We start from the raw sequence: 18,297 nt of genomic DNA, 5'->3' as shown, positions 1-18,297 counted from the left end.
GTCGAAATGAACCAAGACCAGAGGAGGAGGAGAAGGATGGGGACGACTGAGATCAGCCATGCCCGGACGAGGAGGAAGAGGAACCCGATCCTGATGACAGGGGGCTCTTCCAGATGGTGAGAGACGAGATGGCTGAGATGGCTAAATGCCTGAGAGACGAAATGCCTTTGAACTTTCATCCCCACTTGCATCTTTATGTTATTCTTTTGAAGTTATCTGTAACCCTACCTTTTGAACTAGCCTATAAGACACTATGCAACTTTGTATCCAGTATTACTTCCAATGAATCTGTCTTCTGAGCAAGTCATGGAGTTTCAATAAAACAAGTCTGATTTAAAACAAATGCTTGATTATTTCGAAATATCGATGCTTGACACCAGTGAACAGAAAAGTGCATTTTGGTATTGATCTCAGATGCAAACTGGTCCACATTGGAGAACTCCCAAGGATGGAAAACAGGTTGAAGGTAAACCATTTGTATAGACCATTTGTGTCTGAGTAGTCAGTCTTCTGACGGAATCTGCGGCCCAGTTAAGACGCTTCTACAACATGGATGGCTTGCAAAGAAATACCCCTTGCTATGGCCGCCCAGCACCAAATCTGGGACTTATTTGCTAAAGAAGCCAGAGAGCCCACACCCTCTTGTTTGTTTAAACAGAATTTTGCTGTCATACTGTCTGTACAAATAAGAATTTGCTTGCCCTTGAGAAGCACTGTAAAAGAGAGCAAGACATATTTAATCACCCTAAAATCTAGTAAATTAATATGAAGGGGACCTTCAGCTACAGACCACTGGCCATTAATTGAATGGGAACCACACTGAGGGCCCAAACCCAACAATGAAGCATCTGTGAATATTTCAATTTCATTTAACTCTGCACCTGTACATCCATTGCACAGGTTGTCCAGGTCTGCCACTATGACAGGGAACACAACACAGATCTAGGAACAGAAACACACTTCCATGGGGAGTCAGTGAGGGTATTAAATGTACAAAGGAACCAATTTTGAAGGGTCCTCATACAGAGCCGAGCAAAGGACACCACTGATGTTGTGGAAGCCAAGCAGGTAATTTCTGTTATATATCTGGCAGACTGGAATCTGTTTGAACAAAACCTGTGCACTAAGTTGTGAATTACCAAAGCTCTGCAGAGGTAAGAAAGCTTCACCAACTTTGAGGTCCAACTAAGCCCCTACAAACAATGTAGTTTGTGAGGGACTTAACCTGACCTACTCTTCAGTGGAATGCCACCATGAGTGGCAATGCAGCACAATGGCCGATGCTACAGACCTAGTTAGTTGAATCCATCACATGACAAGCCACAGTGATTTGCTGTTCTCACAGCTTGATGCCTTTGGCCGTATGACTCAGTACGATTCTCAACAAGGTCATCCTATCTTGTAGCAAAGCATCATTATATTGGGAAACATGTTCCCAGAGGAACATCTGATACCTGCCCATTATGGCATAACATCTTTCTCTCCAAACCATCCAGCTTTTGCCCCTCCTTCTCAAAGGGAGAAGGATGTGTCCCAGAGTGCTGTTTAGAAGGCATGACTTCAGTGAACTAGCCACTGGGCGAGAAAACAAGAACTTGCATCCTTCTTCCCTCACTTTCTACATATTTTCAAACTTCCTAGCTGAGAGAGAAGAAGAATTGCAGATTTTTACCCCGCCCTTCTCTCTGAATCAGAGACTCAGAGCGGCTTACAATCTCCTGTAACTTCTCCCCCCACAACAGTCACCCTGTGAGGTGGGTGGGGCTGAGAGGGCTCTCACAGCAGCTGTCCTTTCAAGGACAACTCTGCCAGAGCTATGGCTGACCCAAGGCCATTCCAGCAGGTGCAAGTGGAGGAGTTGGGAATCAAACCCGGTTCTCCCAGATAAGAGTCCACACGAGTTGGGTCGTTTTACCATATGTGGTGGACTTGTGAGAAGGCGAAAGATTACTGGAAGATGTTACATGAAATACTGCAGAAAATGTTGAAGATGCAGGTTCAATTTAAACCAGAACTCTTCTTGCTGAACATGTACCCTAGTGATTATACAAAAGAGACAAGACATCTAATGGCACATATTAACACAGCAGCTAGGATCTTGTTTGCTCAGCAATGGAAACTTCAAGAACTGCCTACGAAGCAGGAATTGATCGGGAAATTACTGGAAGCAGCAACAAAATACAGGGAGAAGCTATATGAATGGTTAGACACTTAAACTGCTCTGGGGTGAATTGTGGTGAATATTCTTCCATTTATATGGTTGAAATGCAAGTTAAATGGATAACTGAAGTGGGAATTTACAGTACAATGCTATATGACTACTGTGATGAGAGGTTAAGTGTGTAACAATATGATGAAACTTTCTTTTGTTTGATTGATATAGCGATATGCAGAATGCATTCTATTCTTCTCGATAGATGTATTATCACTTCTCTATTTCCACTTCCCTTTTCCTCTTTTTCTTGAAAAATAAAAATTTCAAAATTGGAGGAAAAGACAGCTGAATGTCAACAACCTCATCATCAGATGACTGCAGACTAGCCACTAGCGTCAGAGGTAGTGATGGAGTCCAAGGCCAAACCAGTTGAGGAGCAGAGCCCTTCAGTGCTCAGGAGGTAAGTCTTTAACCTTGGATTTGCCTTTGTGTTTTTTTAGTGGGCAGTTCCTACATGCTCTGAGGAATCAGTGCCACCTTTACAGACATAGGTACTCTCAGCTCCAATAGGAATACAGAGGGCACTGACCCCAACAAAGGAGTACAGACTCAAGCCTTCGGATCTCTGATCGTCCGAACAGGCTGGTCTTTACCAAAAGCTCCCAATGTCTTCTTCCAAAGCCAGTTTGGCGTAGTGGTTAAGAGCAGCAGACTTTAATCTAGAGAACAGGGTTTAATTCCCTATTCCACCACATGCAGCAGCTGGATGACCTTGGGTCCGTCACAGTTCTCTCAGAGCTCTCAGCCCCCCCTCCCTCACAAGGTGTCTGTTGTGAAGAGAGAAAGGGAAGGCGATTGTAAGCCACTCTGAATGAAGGGCAGGGTATAAATCCTCCTCCTCCTTCTTGCTTTAAGATGAGATGCTCTTTTCTGGTGAACCTTGGGTGTGTACTTGTGGCATATGGAACAGGCTGCAACATTGTGGGTCTTGCCCAGGCAAGTAAGACACTGCTTATGGTTAGGCCATCTTCGTCCCAATTTCCCATGCTTTTTAGACAAGGCCATCCTGACAAAGAAAAGACCAGAATTATCTCACTCAAGACCTTTCTGAGGAAAACAAGATGAGCTAGAGCAGAGATGGTCCTTTCTTTAAGACAACAAAGAGATGACTGAGGGAGTACTCTCCCAACCTCTGTCATGTGACCATTTGGGTGGGAAAATGTTGGCACATACTAGAAAGGAATGGGAACACTCCTGAAGTCTTAGAAAAAGCTAGAAATCTTGAGAGTTTTCTTTTCTGCATTGGCCTATGAATGTGTGGTCCCATGAGGGACTTCACAGAAGTCACAAAAATGAACACTTTTGCAATCAAAGGCCTTTTTGTTTAAACTTGAAATGAATCTTTCTATACACAGGTTATTCCCACTGCCCACTCTCCAAAGGGAAATCTTTAATTATCATCAGTTTAAGCATATGTTTAAAGTTATAGGGCTAGGGATTCTGCAGAGCCACGCAATACAGCTTGGCTTTTATACACCACTTTGTTGACATCTCTTATTAATGAAAACTTCTATCTTTCTCTGTCCAGTGTATCTTATCACATTATTTTTCCTAATGTCGAGATGAGCTATTATCACTTTACACTGCTTTACAAATTAAACAATAAACCAGAGCATATACTGTCACCATATAATTCCTCAATACTTAGTTTAATATTTCTTAGTTTCAATAATGCTTTCTTCTACTTTGAACAAAAAAAACAGCACACGCTAATTCACCTGACCAGGAAAGAACAACTTACAATAAAGGCAATAGCAGAAGTGTAGATAGAATACCAGTCTGATAAGGCAGAAAGATTCTTCACAAAATTCGTAACAGGTTTGGCACCTCTTTCTACATAGAAGGAATAATAAAACTGTGTTACTTAGTAATATTTTAAAGAACACATCTTCACGAGTTTTATACCTGAAAGAGGGAGGAGAAACCCAAAACGTGATGGCTACATATGGCATAACGTATGATGCTTTTCAAATATAAGCCATTCAAGTAACACCACAAAACACAGCCTCTATTTATTCAACAGTGCAATCCTAAACAGAGTTACACCCTTTCTAAATCTACTGAAGTTAATGGGCTTAGAAGGATATAACTCTGCACAGGGGCTGTTCTGTGAAGGACTTCCAGAACTTCAGGAGACTAACTAAACACTGTGTTTCACATAAGCCCAAACTTGACTTGCGGTCATACGTGCCATTGGAGAACTGATGTTCCCAAATGGGTGGGGCAAACTGGACTTTTTTTGGTATGGCAAAATGGTGTGAAGCCCCTCCTACTCCGCACACCATGCTCTCAAGTGAAATCAGGCCCCACCGCCCTTGTGAATATTAGTTTCCCAAGAGCAAATATGACTGCAAGTTACATTGTGGTTTCCCTAATCTAACTCAGGGCCAAACAATACAATGTTTGGCCCAAGAACTAGTGCAACTACACATCTCTTGAATAACCAAAACTTCCTCACTGAAAGCATCGTATCGCAAGTGACATGAAAGTTCTGTTGTGTTTCAAATTGTGAAGTCATCTGAACTAGGGATGGGCACGAACCAAAAAAAAAAAAAATGAAGCCCGGTTTGAGCATAAACTGGGCTGGTTCATTTTGAACCAGTTCCTTTGCTTGCACCATGCCCGAACTGGAAAATGAACCACCTTTTTTTGTTTGTTTTTGCAGTTTGTTTTTCCAGACAGCCTGGCACTGATTCAATTAATTCCTAGGCAAAGCTGGGGGTGGACTTCTGGGAGCCCTAGAAACACCCATAGCAGTTATCCATATCTTGACTAGCAGCTCTGGAAGCCAATCCCAGAGCTCCCATTGGAACAGATACCCTGACTCAGCTGCTTTCACTTTGCAGCACAAAGAAAGAAGAGCTAGTGGTCATGAGAGCTGAAGCTGAGGTTTCCCGGGGGCACCAGCTTTGGGGGGCTATAACTCAGACATTCCAAATCCACTCTTCACCAAACTTAGAGGGCAGATGGAGGTGAGTCTGCTGATACTCCTGGTGAGTTTGGCGTCTCTAACTCATGAGGGGGCTGTTCTACCTCACCTGAACCAAATGAACCACAAACTGGTTTGGGAAATCAAATGAACCACAACCCAGCATGAAGAACTGGTTCTGGCAATCAAACGAACAATGAACCAACATGAACCACCATTTCCCCAGTTCATGCCCATCTCTAATCCGAATTCATCTGAAGTCAGAGATTCCTCACAGTGGACTTAGCATAAAGTAGAGACAGGACACGAAAAGCCAATGCAGCTCCAGAGCTGGGTGGGAGCGAAGGACACACATTGTGATTAAAAGGAAGAGAACAAACGAAGACACAGCCCATATTCTTGCAGTATAAGATGTCAAGCAATAGTCTGGCACCTTTTCGGATTAATATTAAGCAATTCCAACTGTGATAAATAATTCCGGAAAAGAATCTACATGCAACAGAATGTTGAAAAGATATGCAAGGGTAAGATTGTGCTTGGCTGGCAAGAAACATCAAAACGGAAACATCCATGGGGGGTGGGCGGAGTTTTGAATAGTTCTTTGATTGCCAGCCAGCATATTCTGTATGTTCTAAATTAGTTTCTACGTTATACACCCTTTAGTTTAGGGGAGCATCAGAGTTTTTTATGGCATTTTAAAAATATTTGCTTGATTTTTAAAACTGCAGTTTCACTGTGGTTCCTGAGACTGGCTATCCCAACTGGTAACCAGAAAAAAGCCCACAGGAAAAAGGCTCACAGAAAAAAACCATGGTCATAAATGCTCACAGGAAAAATGCCCACACTGAAAAATGCCCACACTGAAAAATGCCCACATGGAAATAAGTGCACATGGAAAAAAGCCCACATGGGAAAATATCATCTAAACCACCATAGATATTTATAATTGTGGATAACCATTCACCTCCATTTATGAGAATGAACAGGTATTACCAGGCCTCATTTTGGGCAGGAGCTCACAGGAATGGAGCTCCAGAACCTCTAAATTTTATTGCTCTCTTTCTCTCTCTCTCTCTCTCTCTCTCTCTCTCCTTCCTTTCCTCCCCCCCCCCAAAAAAATACTTGCTTCTGGGCTCCATTGTTCAAACCCCCTGTGAGAATTTTGCTGAATATTCTAATATTTCCCCCCACAAAAAAATGGGGAAATAACCAAAACATAAAGCAGAGAGATGGAAATCATCATACCACTGTGGCCACAAAGGAGAAAGTAATTCAAAAAGTATAATGAGAGCAAGGTTTTATTGTGACAATTATAACTCAAAAAGCATTTTAAGGTATATGCTGAGCTGATATCATTTCGTACACCTTCCAGTGATGTCAGGGGTGTGTGGCATAAGCAAATGAGCTGTGCTAACGACCTCCAGCACCTCTTTTTCTGTGAAATGACCTGGGTATTACCTATATTTTATGTTGTTATTCAAGGATTACAATATGTCATATTCACATGCAACAATTTGTGTTGTGATTCTTCAAGTATAATTAAATACATGGCTGGCACATGTGAGTAGGCGAGGCAGGCAGCCACCGGGGGTGCCCCTCCCCCCACCCCAAAGCCTTCAGCTTCCCAGATGAAGAAGAAGAAGATGTTGGATTTATATCCCGCCCTCCACTCCGAAGAGTCTCAGAACGGCTCACAATCTCCTTTACCTCCTCCCCCCCACAACTGACACCCTGTAAGGTAGATGAAGCTATTGGATTTATATTCCACCCTCCACTCCGAAGAGTCTCAGAGCGCCTCACAATCTCCTTTACCTTCCTCCCCCACAACAGACACCCTGTGAGGTAGATGAAGATATTGGATTTATATCCCGCCCTCCACTCCGAAGAGTCTCAGAGCAGCTCACAATCTCCTTTACCTTCCTCCCCCACAACAGACACCCTGTGAGGTAGATGAAGATATTGGATTTATATCCCGCCCTCCACTCCAAAGAGTCTCAGAGCGGCTCACAATCTCCTTTCCCTTCCTCCCCCACAACAGACACCCTGTGAGGTAGATGATGATATTGGATTTATATCCCGCCCTCCACTCCAAAGAGTCTCAGAGCGGCTCACAATCTCCTTTACCTTCCCGCCCCACCACAACAGACCCCTGTGGGTGGGTGGGGCTGGAGAGGGCGGTGGGTGGGGCTGGAGAGGGCTCTCACAGCAGCTGCCGTTTCAAGGGCAACCTCTGCCAGAGCTATGGCTGACCCAAGGCCATGCCAGTGGAGGAGTGGGGAATAAAACCCGGTTCTCCCAGATAAGAGTCCACACACTTAACCACTACACCAAACATACCTGGGAAGCTGAGAGCAGCAGGATTGTGCACTGGCATGTGCTCTCCTCCAAGCTGGGCTTCCCTCGCAAGGGAAAAGTATAATGGGAGTAAGGGAAAAGGACCTGGCTTGCCACAAACTAACACTGGCTAATACACAGCCAGGTCGCCTAGAGGTGAAAAAGAGGAAACATGGTTGCCACTTCTGTGCAGCAATATGAGCATGTGGAAGATAAACTTATTTAGTTAAGGAGACTGGCTAATTTGCAATGCAGAATTATATCTGTGTTGTTGTTGCTGTTGTTATTGTTGTTCTCTATATATATGCCAATAAAGGCTTGTTGTTTGTTTGTTTATTTTATTTATTTATTTGATTTATATCCCGCCCCCCCCCCCCCACTGAGGCGGGCTCAGGGCAGCTTACAACATAAAATCTAAAACAATAAAATTAATAAATATTAAAAAGCATATACAATAATTTACAATAATTAAAACAGTGAAACAAGAAACAAACAGTCTGACAGTTCTGTGCTATTCTCACAGCCTTCCTTCGCAGTTTTTAATACCAGATAGTTATATGCCAACCAGAAGAGGACCGTCTTACAGGCCTTGTGGAACTGCCCAAGGTTCCGCAAGGCCCTCACCTCCTCCGGTAGCTGGTTCCACCAGCAGGGGGCTGTAATTGAAAAGGCCCTATCCCTGGTTGACTGCAAACGGGCCTCCTTGTTCTTAAATAATTGTTGCTTTTACTATTAGTGTTAGGCAGTCTTTAGTCATGGTCACTGGGTGTACCACAATGTATTTGTTAAAATACAAGTAAAGGGAAATTGAGCTAGGAAATTCTTATTTTATCTTATAGTTTTGTTATCTTATGGTTTTAATTTTAATAACAAAATAACTACATAATATCAATTATTTGAAATATTTTAAGACATATACCGTATTTTTCACACCATAAGACGCACTCCCCCCCCCAAAAAAAAAGTGGGGTAAAAAGTGTGTGCGTCTTATGGAGCGAAGGTACCGTACGTACCTTCCTCCGGGGGGGGGCGATCCGCTGCCTCCGTCCCGGCGCTTCCCCGCGCCTGCCTGCCTGGCTCCAGCTCTGACGCTTACAGCAAGCGCCAGGATCGCTCCCTCCACCCTCCGATCCCAGCACTTGCTTTAAGCATCAGCGCTGAAGCCATGCAAACAGGCAGGGAGAAAGCACGCCGCCCCCTCCACAGCCAGCGCTCGCGAAGCACTGGGTTTGCGGAGGGGGCGGGTGCTTCCGCTGCCTGGCTTCAGCTGCTGCTTTCAGCAAGCGCTGGAATCGGAGGGTGGAGGGAGCGATCCTGGCGCTTGCTGTAAGCATCAGCTGAAGCCAGGCAGGTAGGCACAGGGAAAGCACGCTGCCCCCTCCACAGCCCAGCGCTTTGCGAAGCGCTGGGTTTGCGGAGGGGGCGGGTGCTTCTTCTGCCTGGCTTCAGCTGCTGTTTTCAGCAAGCGCTGGGATCGGAAGGTGGAGGGAGCGATCCTGGCGCTTGCTGCAAGCATCAGCTGAAGCCAGGCAGGCAGGCACGGGGAAAGCACGCCGCCCCCTCCACAGCCCAGCGCTTTGCGAAGTGTTGGGTTTGCAGAGGTGGTGGGTGCTTCCTCTGCCTGGCTTCAGCTGCTGCTTTCAGCAAACGCTGGGATCGGAGGGTGGAGGGAGCGATCCTGGCGCTTGCTGTAAGCATCAGCTGAAGCCAAGCAGGCAGGCACGGGGAAAGCATGCCGCCCCCTCCACAGCTCAGCGCTTTGCGAAGCGCTGGGTTTGCGGAGGGGGCGGGTGCTTCCTCTGTGCCTGCGTGCCTGGCTGGGAGACAAGCGGCGAGATCGCTCCCTCCGCCCCCACCGCAAACCCAGCACTTCGCAGGGAGCGATCTCACCACTTATCTCCCAGCCAGGCACGCAAGCGCGGGGGAAGCACGCCGGCGCCTACGTGCCTGGCTGGGAGACAAGCGGCGAGTTCGCTCCCTGCGAAGTGCTGGGTTTGCGGTGGGGGCGGAGGGAGTGATCTCGCCGCTTGTATACCAGCCAGGCACCTGCATCTAATGGTCCGGAGCATCCAATGGACCGAAAAATACGGTAGTTGTTCGAAAGCTGTGACTACTAGACAGTACTTTAGAAATTACTTCATACCAACATTTAAAAGGCTGACAAATTGTAAATTAATAAACTTAAAGTATTTAATTTTATTTAAAAATAATTCCATATAGAGTTTAATTTCTGTTATTATTGTTTTTCCTTTTTAATAAAGTTCATTGATAACAAAACGGTCACTTTTATTTCCTGTATTTTCCCTTCCAAAGCTTTACACTCAAGAACACTAAAGTCCTCTTCATACAGGCCAATTTTTGTATAGTAATGAATTAATATACTAATAACACAGCAAAATTATTATTTCATTATACTTGATAAAATCGTAACGCAAATTGTTGCATGTGAATCTGACATTTTGATTCTAAAAAAAAACAACATAAAATATAGGTAATACCTGTTCATTCTCATAAATGGAGATGAATGGTTATCCGCAATTATAAATATCTATGGGTGCTTTAAATGATACTTTCCCATGTGGGCTTCTTTCCATGTGGGCTTTTTTCTGTGTGGGCTTTTTCCATGTGGGCTTTTTTCTAGTGAGTATTTATGACTGTACGTTTTTTCTGTGAGCTTTTTCTTGCGAGCTTTTTTCCTGTGGGCTTTTTTCATGGAACCCCAGCTTCAGTATAAAGAGCATACAAATTCTAGCCCTCTGCAAATAACACATCTGTGTGCTGAGTTGCCATGTAGCTGGCATGAATGTGCTGGCCCCTCCCCACAACTGCTGAGTTGTTTGCATGATGTGAACATGCAGAAGAAGTACCTGCGGACACCCCAAAATAACAACTGATCAAAGGGAAGGTGTGCGCATGTGGGAAGCTCCTTCGTGTGCTTGTACTGTGCAGACAACTCAGCAATCATACGGAGCTGGAGGATTAGACCACTGTACGTTCTCCCTACCTGCAAGGTGAGTTAATACATGGATGTGTTGTTTGCACAGAATTTCTGTGAATGATTAAGTAAAACAAGAGGGAATGGCGTGACACTTCAAAAGATACTGTTGGATTTCCCAATACACATGAAGCTGCCCTATAATGAATCAGATCATTGGTCAATCAAGATCAGTATCACTCCATCAGGATTACGCAGACTGACAGCAGCTCTTTTAGGTCTCAGGCAAATGTCTTTCTCATCACCTACTGCCTGGTCCTTCAAACTGGAGATGCTGGGGATCGCACCTGGGATCTTCTGCAGGCCAAGGAGATGATCTGACTCTGAGCCGTGGTCCCTCCTTGCTTCAAAATCGATTTTAGAACTAAACTGCTTCTACAGAATTTCTATCCTTAGAATTTGCAGCACCTTCCAGGAAGCTCGGAATACAGCAAACATTTGAAATAAGCACGTTTAAGCTGCTTAGTGCAGCACATCGATACTAGTAGGAGAACATAAGGTTTTTCAATGAGGGAAGGAAGATGGAACAACTGGAAAGTTATTTTACACTGATGCTGGTTGACTCACAACCTGCAACATACCATTCATGCCAAAATGTAATAGTAACATCTCAGTTTTGCTATGTTATGCTTCTTCCATTTTAGATGTCTGCAATATTGGATTCTTAAGGTGCAGTTTATTTCCCATGCTGGCGTCATTCTACATTCTGTCTCTTGTCAGTAAGGTAACAAATTTGTACGGATTGTATTGCTTACATGATTCATTTAAACATTAGTCTCTTCTTTTAGTATATTACATACAAATAAGGAGCAGGCACAAAATGCCCCTAACATTGCATAAATACAGTGGTAGCGTTGGATACTTACTTAATCGTCTCATATTTTCAGTAAGCCTGTAAAATAAGTGGTGGGAAATATTAATTTGCTTCTTGGAAGAATAAACACATTTCTGTTTTCTATGAAATATCCGGCACACACATGGTTCTAAAGCAGAATGTGCCATATGCCGGCAACAAATGATAAAAAAATTATCCTCTGCACAGCTACCAGGTCCTGGACCTAGATATCCCAGACTAACCCAATCTCATCAGATCTCGGAAGCCAGGATAAGATGGAGAGATGGCAGCTCAGGGGAGAGATGGTGGCTCAGTGGTAGAGCATCTGCTTGGGAAGCAGAAGGTCCCAGGTTCAATCCCTGGCATCTCCAAAACAGGGTCCAGGCAAATAGGTGTGAAAAACCTCAGCTTGAGACCCTGGAGAGCCGCTGCCAGTCTGAGAAGACAATACTGACTTTGATGGACCAAGGGTCTGATTCAGTATAAGGCAGCTTCATATGTTCATAAACTCTGGCCAATATTTGGATGGGAGGCCACCAAGGAATACCAGCGTCCTGACACGGAGGCAGGCAATGGCAAACCACCCATTGAAGCTAACTTGCTTTGGAAACCATACAGGACTTAACTGTTCTGAGTCTAGATAGCAAAAACAAGTTACCTGGAGTAAATCAGGCACAGGAGTTAGTTGTACATTAACAAAAATAAGCTTATTAAAGCATTCAGGGTGAGCAGTACATATGGAACATCATCTGGAGACTAAGGTTTCAGGTTAGTGATTTTGCATCTTACAGGCAGTACTTCTTATCACTTTTATAAACATGCATCACATACATATGAACATCTGAAGCTGCCTTATACTGAATCAGACCCTGGGTTCATGAAAGTCAGTATTGTCTTCTCAGACTGGCAGCAGATCTCCAGGGTCTCAAGCTGAGGCTTTTCACACCTATTTGCCTGGACCCTTTTTTTGGAGATGCCAGGGATTGAACCTGGGACCTTCTGCTTCCCAAGCAGACGCTCTACCACTGAGCCACCGTCCCTCCCCCGTATGTACCACATTTCATTTTATTTCGTACACTGCACAATTTTTCCATTCAAAGAAGCATCATTAGAAAGTTTCAGCACAACCTTATTAACTTGAATAACTGTTACAAGCAATGTTTTTTTTAGTTATTTAGGTAACAAAAACCGGATCTTCCAACCAGATTTACCTTCTAGCACTAAGTGGCTCTTCAGTTTCCACGGTGTTTTCTTCTGGCTGAAATCTGAAGTCTTCTATGTATTCCCCAAACTTGTCATAAACCCACTTCTGAACTCTTGAACACATCATGTGGCTACGTTTATCTAATGATCAAACACAGAATGCTTTGAATGCATCTAAAAACTGGCTTCCTGTAACAACACATGTACAATTTTAAAGTGCAGGCAGGATTCTCCAATGGTGAGAAAAACTGCACTGAGTGAGCCTTAAGTACTAGCATAATACTTTGGAGAGTGAATATTTCCTGGGACTAAAGATTCTGGTCACAGGATCTATTATCATAAGAAAGTACACCCACACGAATTGTTGACCTACCTATCAGTGAATTACAGAGGCTCACCTGAAGACCAGTCACAAACAACTTTTAAATTACAAACCAGCACTGTAATTTAGTATTCTTAAAAGAATCCACCAATCAAAGATGATGGTGACTGTACTCCATTTGCCTTGTGTTCTTACAAGTTGTCAAGCCATGAATGCTTGGCGCTTTCAAGATTTCCAAGGCCAGGATAAGAGGGAAACACCTTCTCCAACCCAATCAGTGACCTAAATGTTTTCCAAGATGTGTAGAGGAGCAAATGCAAAATGGGACACCATAAGAATTTTACACACATTCCCTTCACAGCACTAGGACAGAGGGCAAAGAACTGTTTTCTGCTGATGCAACTGGGTGTAAGTGAGTTGGAATAATTGAAGCAGACTATAGTTTGACTGTTTCCAAACTCGAAGCCATAGCCTAGATTCTAAATGATAGTACTGACTGTGGTTTGGCATTATGTATGAATTGACATCCTTCAAAAAAAGATAAGGCTAGAAATCAGGATTCCGTGGTGTTTTATCAACATTTCTACCATGGTAATAATAGCAATCTGAAAGTTTACAATAATTGCTATTAGGTCTTTGCAGATAGACATTTCTACCATTATCACACCTAATGACATTCTGAATGCTTCAGACCCATGGTAATAATAGCAATCTGAAAGTTTACAATAATTGCTATTAGGTCTTTGTTCTAGAAGCAGTGAGAGCATATGATTTGCTACATGTTTATGTACCCAATGTTTAACAAAAGATTAGTTCCTAGATAGCAAGTTTAAAGAATGAAAGGGGGAGGGGAGTTCCCAAAGCAGTTACAAGACTGGAATTTAAACCACTTTCCACTGTGGATCATGTGAGGAAATAGGAAAATAATTAGCCCAATATAAAACGGGAGAAAAGCTCTTACAATGATCACAAGGCAGCAATGTAAATGGCTCACTCACATAGGATGTAAGAGATGTAGGAGGCTTGTAAACAGTTTCTCCCAACAGTCAAGCAGAAACTGAATAATAATAATAATAATAATAACTTTTATTTCTATCCCGCCCTCCCCGCCTAGGCGGCTCAGGGCGGCTAACAACAACTTACACATTAACATAAATAATAAAACTTTAAATTTAACAATTAAAATTAAACATAAAAACCAGTCAGTTAAATTAAAATACATGATTTTCATTAGACTAAATATATATGAGTATATCTGGCAGCGATAGAGCTGTTATGGCGCTGGTTCTGCCAGTTTAGGTAGTCTTATGGATGGCGGTTCTTACACCAAGCAACTCAGCAGTCAGTGTCATTATAGGCTTGCCTAAAAAGGGCGGTCTTGCAGGCCCTGCGGAACTGGCCGAGGTCCCGCAGGGCCCGCACCTCCTCCGGAAGCTGGTTCCACAATGCCGGTGCAGCCGCTGAAAAGGCCCGTACTCTAGTATGTTGGAGTTTGACCTCTCTCGGCCCAGGGATGGTCATTTTGTTTTTACCCACTGACCTCAGTGCCCTCTGGGGTTAATATGGGGAGAGACGGTCCCTTAGGTAGGCTGGTCCTCGGCCATATAGGGCTTTAAAGGTGATAACCAACACTTTGTACTGGACTCGGTAGACACATAAATCCTTACAGAGGCAGATTATCAACCTTGGGAAGATCCCCCAGTATTGATGTTGTGGGCAGCACATAGATGGGTGATCTCCGTTCCCCCTTTTCAGACGAGGATGAGTTATTGTAAGAAGACTAGTGTCACCTAAGACAACCACCACATCATCCCAGGTGGCAATCCAGAGTCTACAGGTTGCAACATCTTTTCAGAACTCAAGATTCCAAACATTCATGGAAACAAGTCTGATGAGAACATTTTACTGGAAAACATGAGGACTTTCCCCATACCATATCTGATCTGAATGATAAGGTCACTTGCTTGTCTGCAGAAAGTCCCTTTGGCTCACAAGCTGCTGAGTGTTTCATGCCTCCTTTTCAGTGAGGAGAAAACCTGAATGCAACCATTCTGAGAGTTAATCAGGCTTCCTACCTGTTCCATTGGCTTGTGTCTGTGCTTTTGTGGGCAGTGAAGAAGGAGGTGGCTCTTCCGTTCTAAAGCAAAAAACAAAAAAAAAGGTTAATATTAGAATAAGCTGTATCTGTTGAACAAAGCACAGGAATACTTTTACATGCCTGCTTGAAAAGAAAATATCTGTTAATTTGTCAGTCCCTAGAGACAAGAAAGACAGACAAAGGACACATTTGTTTCTTCATAATAATTAAAGAATTTTGAAGGTATAACTGAGCCCAAAGAAGAAGTGTGAATGCACATGAAAGCTTATGCCTTATATAAAACTTTGTCGGTCTTAAAGGCGACACGGCACTCAAACTTTGTTCTACTGCTTTCTTCAGACCCACATGGCTACCCACCTGGATCTGAGCCCAAAGGAGACAGCAACAATTTGAATTATATGTGTTAACATTTTCAGTGCCGCAGATATGCAAGCCGCCCCAGGCAAACAACTATCTTCTAGGCTAGCAGCAGACCTCTTAACCTTCAGTTACTTCCTCAGTGAATGCCTAAGGAGCTACAGCAGACATGTTGCTCGCCCCGTCTGTCACTTTATCCTCTTCCCATATAGCAAATATGCACACAAGAAGCAGACCACTGGTCCATCTCTAGCTCGGGAACATCCATGCAGATCCAGCAGTGATACTCCAAGGTGCTCCGGCAGAGAGTTAAATCTCTCTTGCAAAATGACAGCTGAGCTGCTGGAGGGAGCTTTATCTATTCTGCTATTGCAGACAATAATTTCTCAATCTGGGAACACAAGATGGCTATCCTGAGAGTGCAAAAAGCAAGCCACTGTGATTCCCCCGCAAAGAAGGGAAGATCTACTAGGAAAAGAGAAGAGACATAGGCAGAGATTAAGTTCAGAAGATACAGTGAGCGGAGCAGAGGGAGGGAGGGAGCGCACCAGCTCTTCAGGAGCAGAAGAAACAATTAAGAAAGCAGAAGGAAGCATTAAAAATAGTGAGCAGTTTTGTATTTCACTTTTGGCAGTAAGGTTATGCTGGGCAAAGAAAACAAATCCCATTGCATTGTTTATCTTCTGGAAACAATGAGTTTCCCACACCATACTTGTTTTTTTCAGAGCCAGCCTATTTCTTTGCCAAATGCGGTTCTGGTTTGGTAGCATCCTCTGTATTTCCACACACATGAACAAGAAGCTGGTCAAATAATAGGCACTGCAGCCTCTCAACAGGCAAAATTATTGAATCAGAAAACATTTCTAGCAGTAGACAGCACAGCTGAATGAACGACTTTCATCTTCAGGGACAAGAAGGCATTTCAACTTCGTGGCCTATTCTTGTTCCTTACAAGTCCAAGTGGTTTTAAAGTTGACTAGAATTTCACAGGTCTCCCAAAGTACAAGATTGGTTCTCCTGACATTAGGAAAGATATGAGCACATAACAGTACTCCAGACCTACAGTTTAACCAATTTCTTTTCCAAAGGCAGGAGAACAAACCTTGTTTCTTTGTTAAACCCTTCATTGTGATGAAACATTCTTGTGTTGCTTTTTGTGGATGTGCCCTTTGCAGGAATTACCCAAGAGAGCAAACACTGAGTTTGTTGAATCAAGCAGCAAACACATAAGCAACACGCTTCCTTCACAATGACCACCTAGACTTGAGGGAAGTTTACAGTGCAATTCTAAAGAAGGCTCAGAATGGATTTTTTTAGGATAGAACTCTGCTTAGGACTGCACCACTGGTGCTTCCCTACAGCAACACAGTTTTAAAATCAGAGATCCCACTTCAGGCTAGATGCATCTGCTCATGATAATAACCTGGGACATATTAGGGAAGGGACGATGGCTCAGTGGTAGAGCATCTGCTTGGGAAGCAGAAGGTCCCAGGTTCAATCCCCGGCATCTCCAAAAAAGGGTCCAGGCAAATAGGTGTGAAAAAACCTCAGCTTGAGACCCTGGAGAGCCGCTGCCAGTCTGAGAAGACAATACTAAAGGGGAGGAATGATGGCTCAGTGGTAGAGTATCTGCTTAGGAAGCAGAAGGTCCCAGGTTCAATCCCTGGCATCTCCAAAAAAAGGGTCCAGGCAAATAGGTGTGAAAATCCTCAGCTTGAGACCCTGGAGAGCCGCTGCCAGTCTGAGAAGACAATACTGACTTTGATGGACCAGGGGTCTGATTCAGTATAAGGCAGCTTCATATGTTCATATCTTGGGGTGTGAGGAGAAACATGTTGATGCACTTTAAGAACAACTCTGAACTGAGCCAAACTTTTTTCAGGACAACTTAGAGCTTAAAAGAGAAGATTCAAATCTATCACCCTGCATCGCTTTAACAACTTAATCGATGAAGCGTCATTTCTACCGAAGATGGCAGTAACACCAGTTCAGGTTCATTTATGTTTAGTCACGCGGCAATTAAAGTAGCACAAAATGACATTCGGAGCTGGCCGTTAATGGGCAATGGCATATAATTTTACACAGCATCAAAAGTGCAAGTTGACATATTTCCATTCAATTCCAACTCACAGAAACACTCAAGAGTCAGTGCCAGGGAATTAGCAAACATTTTTATTTTTACAGCTGGCATTCCTGAAGCACATGCTGAAAAGGAGACCCAACTACAAGCTGTCTTCAGTGTGGCTCCTGGGGCGCTGTGCTTGCTGAAACAGCATCACAATTTGCTTCATTCCATCTTAGAAAAATCCGCTTTGTCCTCTCCAAAGACCCAGAATGGCCATGTGCAAGGACCAAAACAATTAAATACCATTACGACCAAAACAAGAGCAATCTCCAGGATAGGTACCTTAGGCAACAACTTGTTCTGACACAAGTCTTCTGGTGGAATTAATTGCTTTAATTGCATACTATAAACAATAGGGAGTTACACCCGACAACTATAATCTATTACGTCATTTTAAAAAAGAACTGCTTATACTTTCGAAACGATGTTTCGTAACTTATCATTTTTATTCTGACCTTTCTCCAAGGATCTCTGGGCGCCATACAATGCTTTCCTGTCTTCCATTATGTTTGTAACAGCTCTGGCGGTAGGTTCAGTTGAGAGAGTGACTAGCCAAATATCATCCTAAGAACTGCACGTCACATTAAAAGCGGGTTTGTAGCGCTCAAATCTGAACTGCTGAATATTGATTCGACACAGGGCCGTTCAGACGAGCATCCAAGAATGCGACTCATTCTGTTGTTGAGCGATCAGACATCCAATACTATCACGCTCTTTTCTTGGAGCACGCGTGATCAGATGGTGATTTCTGGGAGGGGGGGGGTCTATTGAACACGCGCCCAACTGTTTGGAGGTGGGAAATCAAACGTTGCTTCAGAGGCAGGGAGGAAAGTTTCCGGAATTAACGTTGCCGATTCAAACCAGGGAACTGCCAGGAATTACTT

General features: G+C 43.6%; 1 protein-coding gene and 1 non-coding gene across 4 annotated transcripts in view; one reads left to right on the top strand and one right to left on the bottom strand.

Annotated features, from left to right (window-relative positions):
* GRAMD4 (GRAM domain containing 4) overlaps positions 1-18,297 on the bottom strand; it is a 158,449-nt gene that overhangs the window by 39,505 nt on the left and 100,647 nt on the right. For all 3 annotated transcript variants that reach the window (XM_060244771.1, XM_060244768.1, XM_060244770.1), the window contains 4 exons: positions 14,909-14,970; positions 12,520-12,652; positions 11,340-11,365; positions 3,957-4,048 (listed from right to left, as the gene is read on the bottom strand). In XM_060244771.1, the coding sequence (XP_060100754.1) occupies positions 3,957-4,048; positions 11,340-11,365; positions 12,520-12,652; positions 14,909-14,970 (313 nt within the window). The remainder of the gene's footprint in view (positions 1-3,956; positions 4,049-11,339; positions 11,366-12,519; positions 12,653-14,908; positions 14,971-18,297) is intronic.
* On the top strand, positions 16,889-16,963 carry TRNAP-AGG (transfer RNA proline (anticodon AGG)). Its single transcript has one exon. It is a non-coding gene; the product is annotated as a tRNA-Pro (tRNA).

This window comes from Heteronotia binoei, chromosome 8 (assembly GCF_032191835.1).
Source record: "Heteronotia binoei isolate CCM8104 ecotype False Entrance Well chromosome 8, APGP_CSIRO_Hbin_v1, whole genome shotgun sequence".
NCBI lineage: Eukaryota > Metazoa > Chordata > Lepidosauria > Squamata > Gekkonidae > Heteronotia > Heteronotia binoei.
Note: the sequence above shows the minus strand (reverse complement) of the source record. Positions and strands in the feature narration are given on the sequence as shown.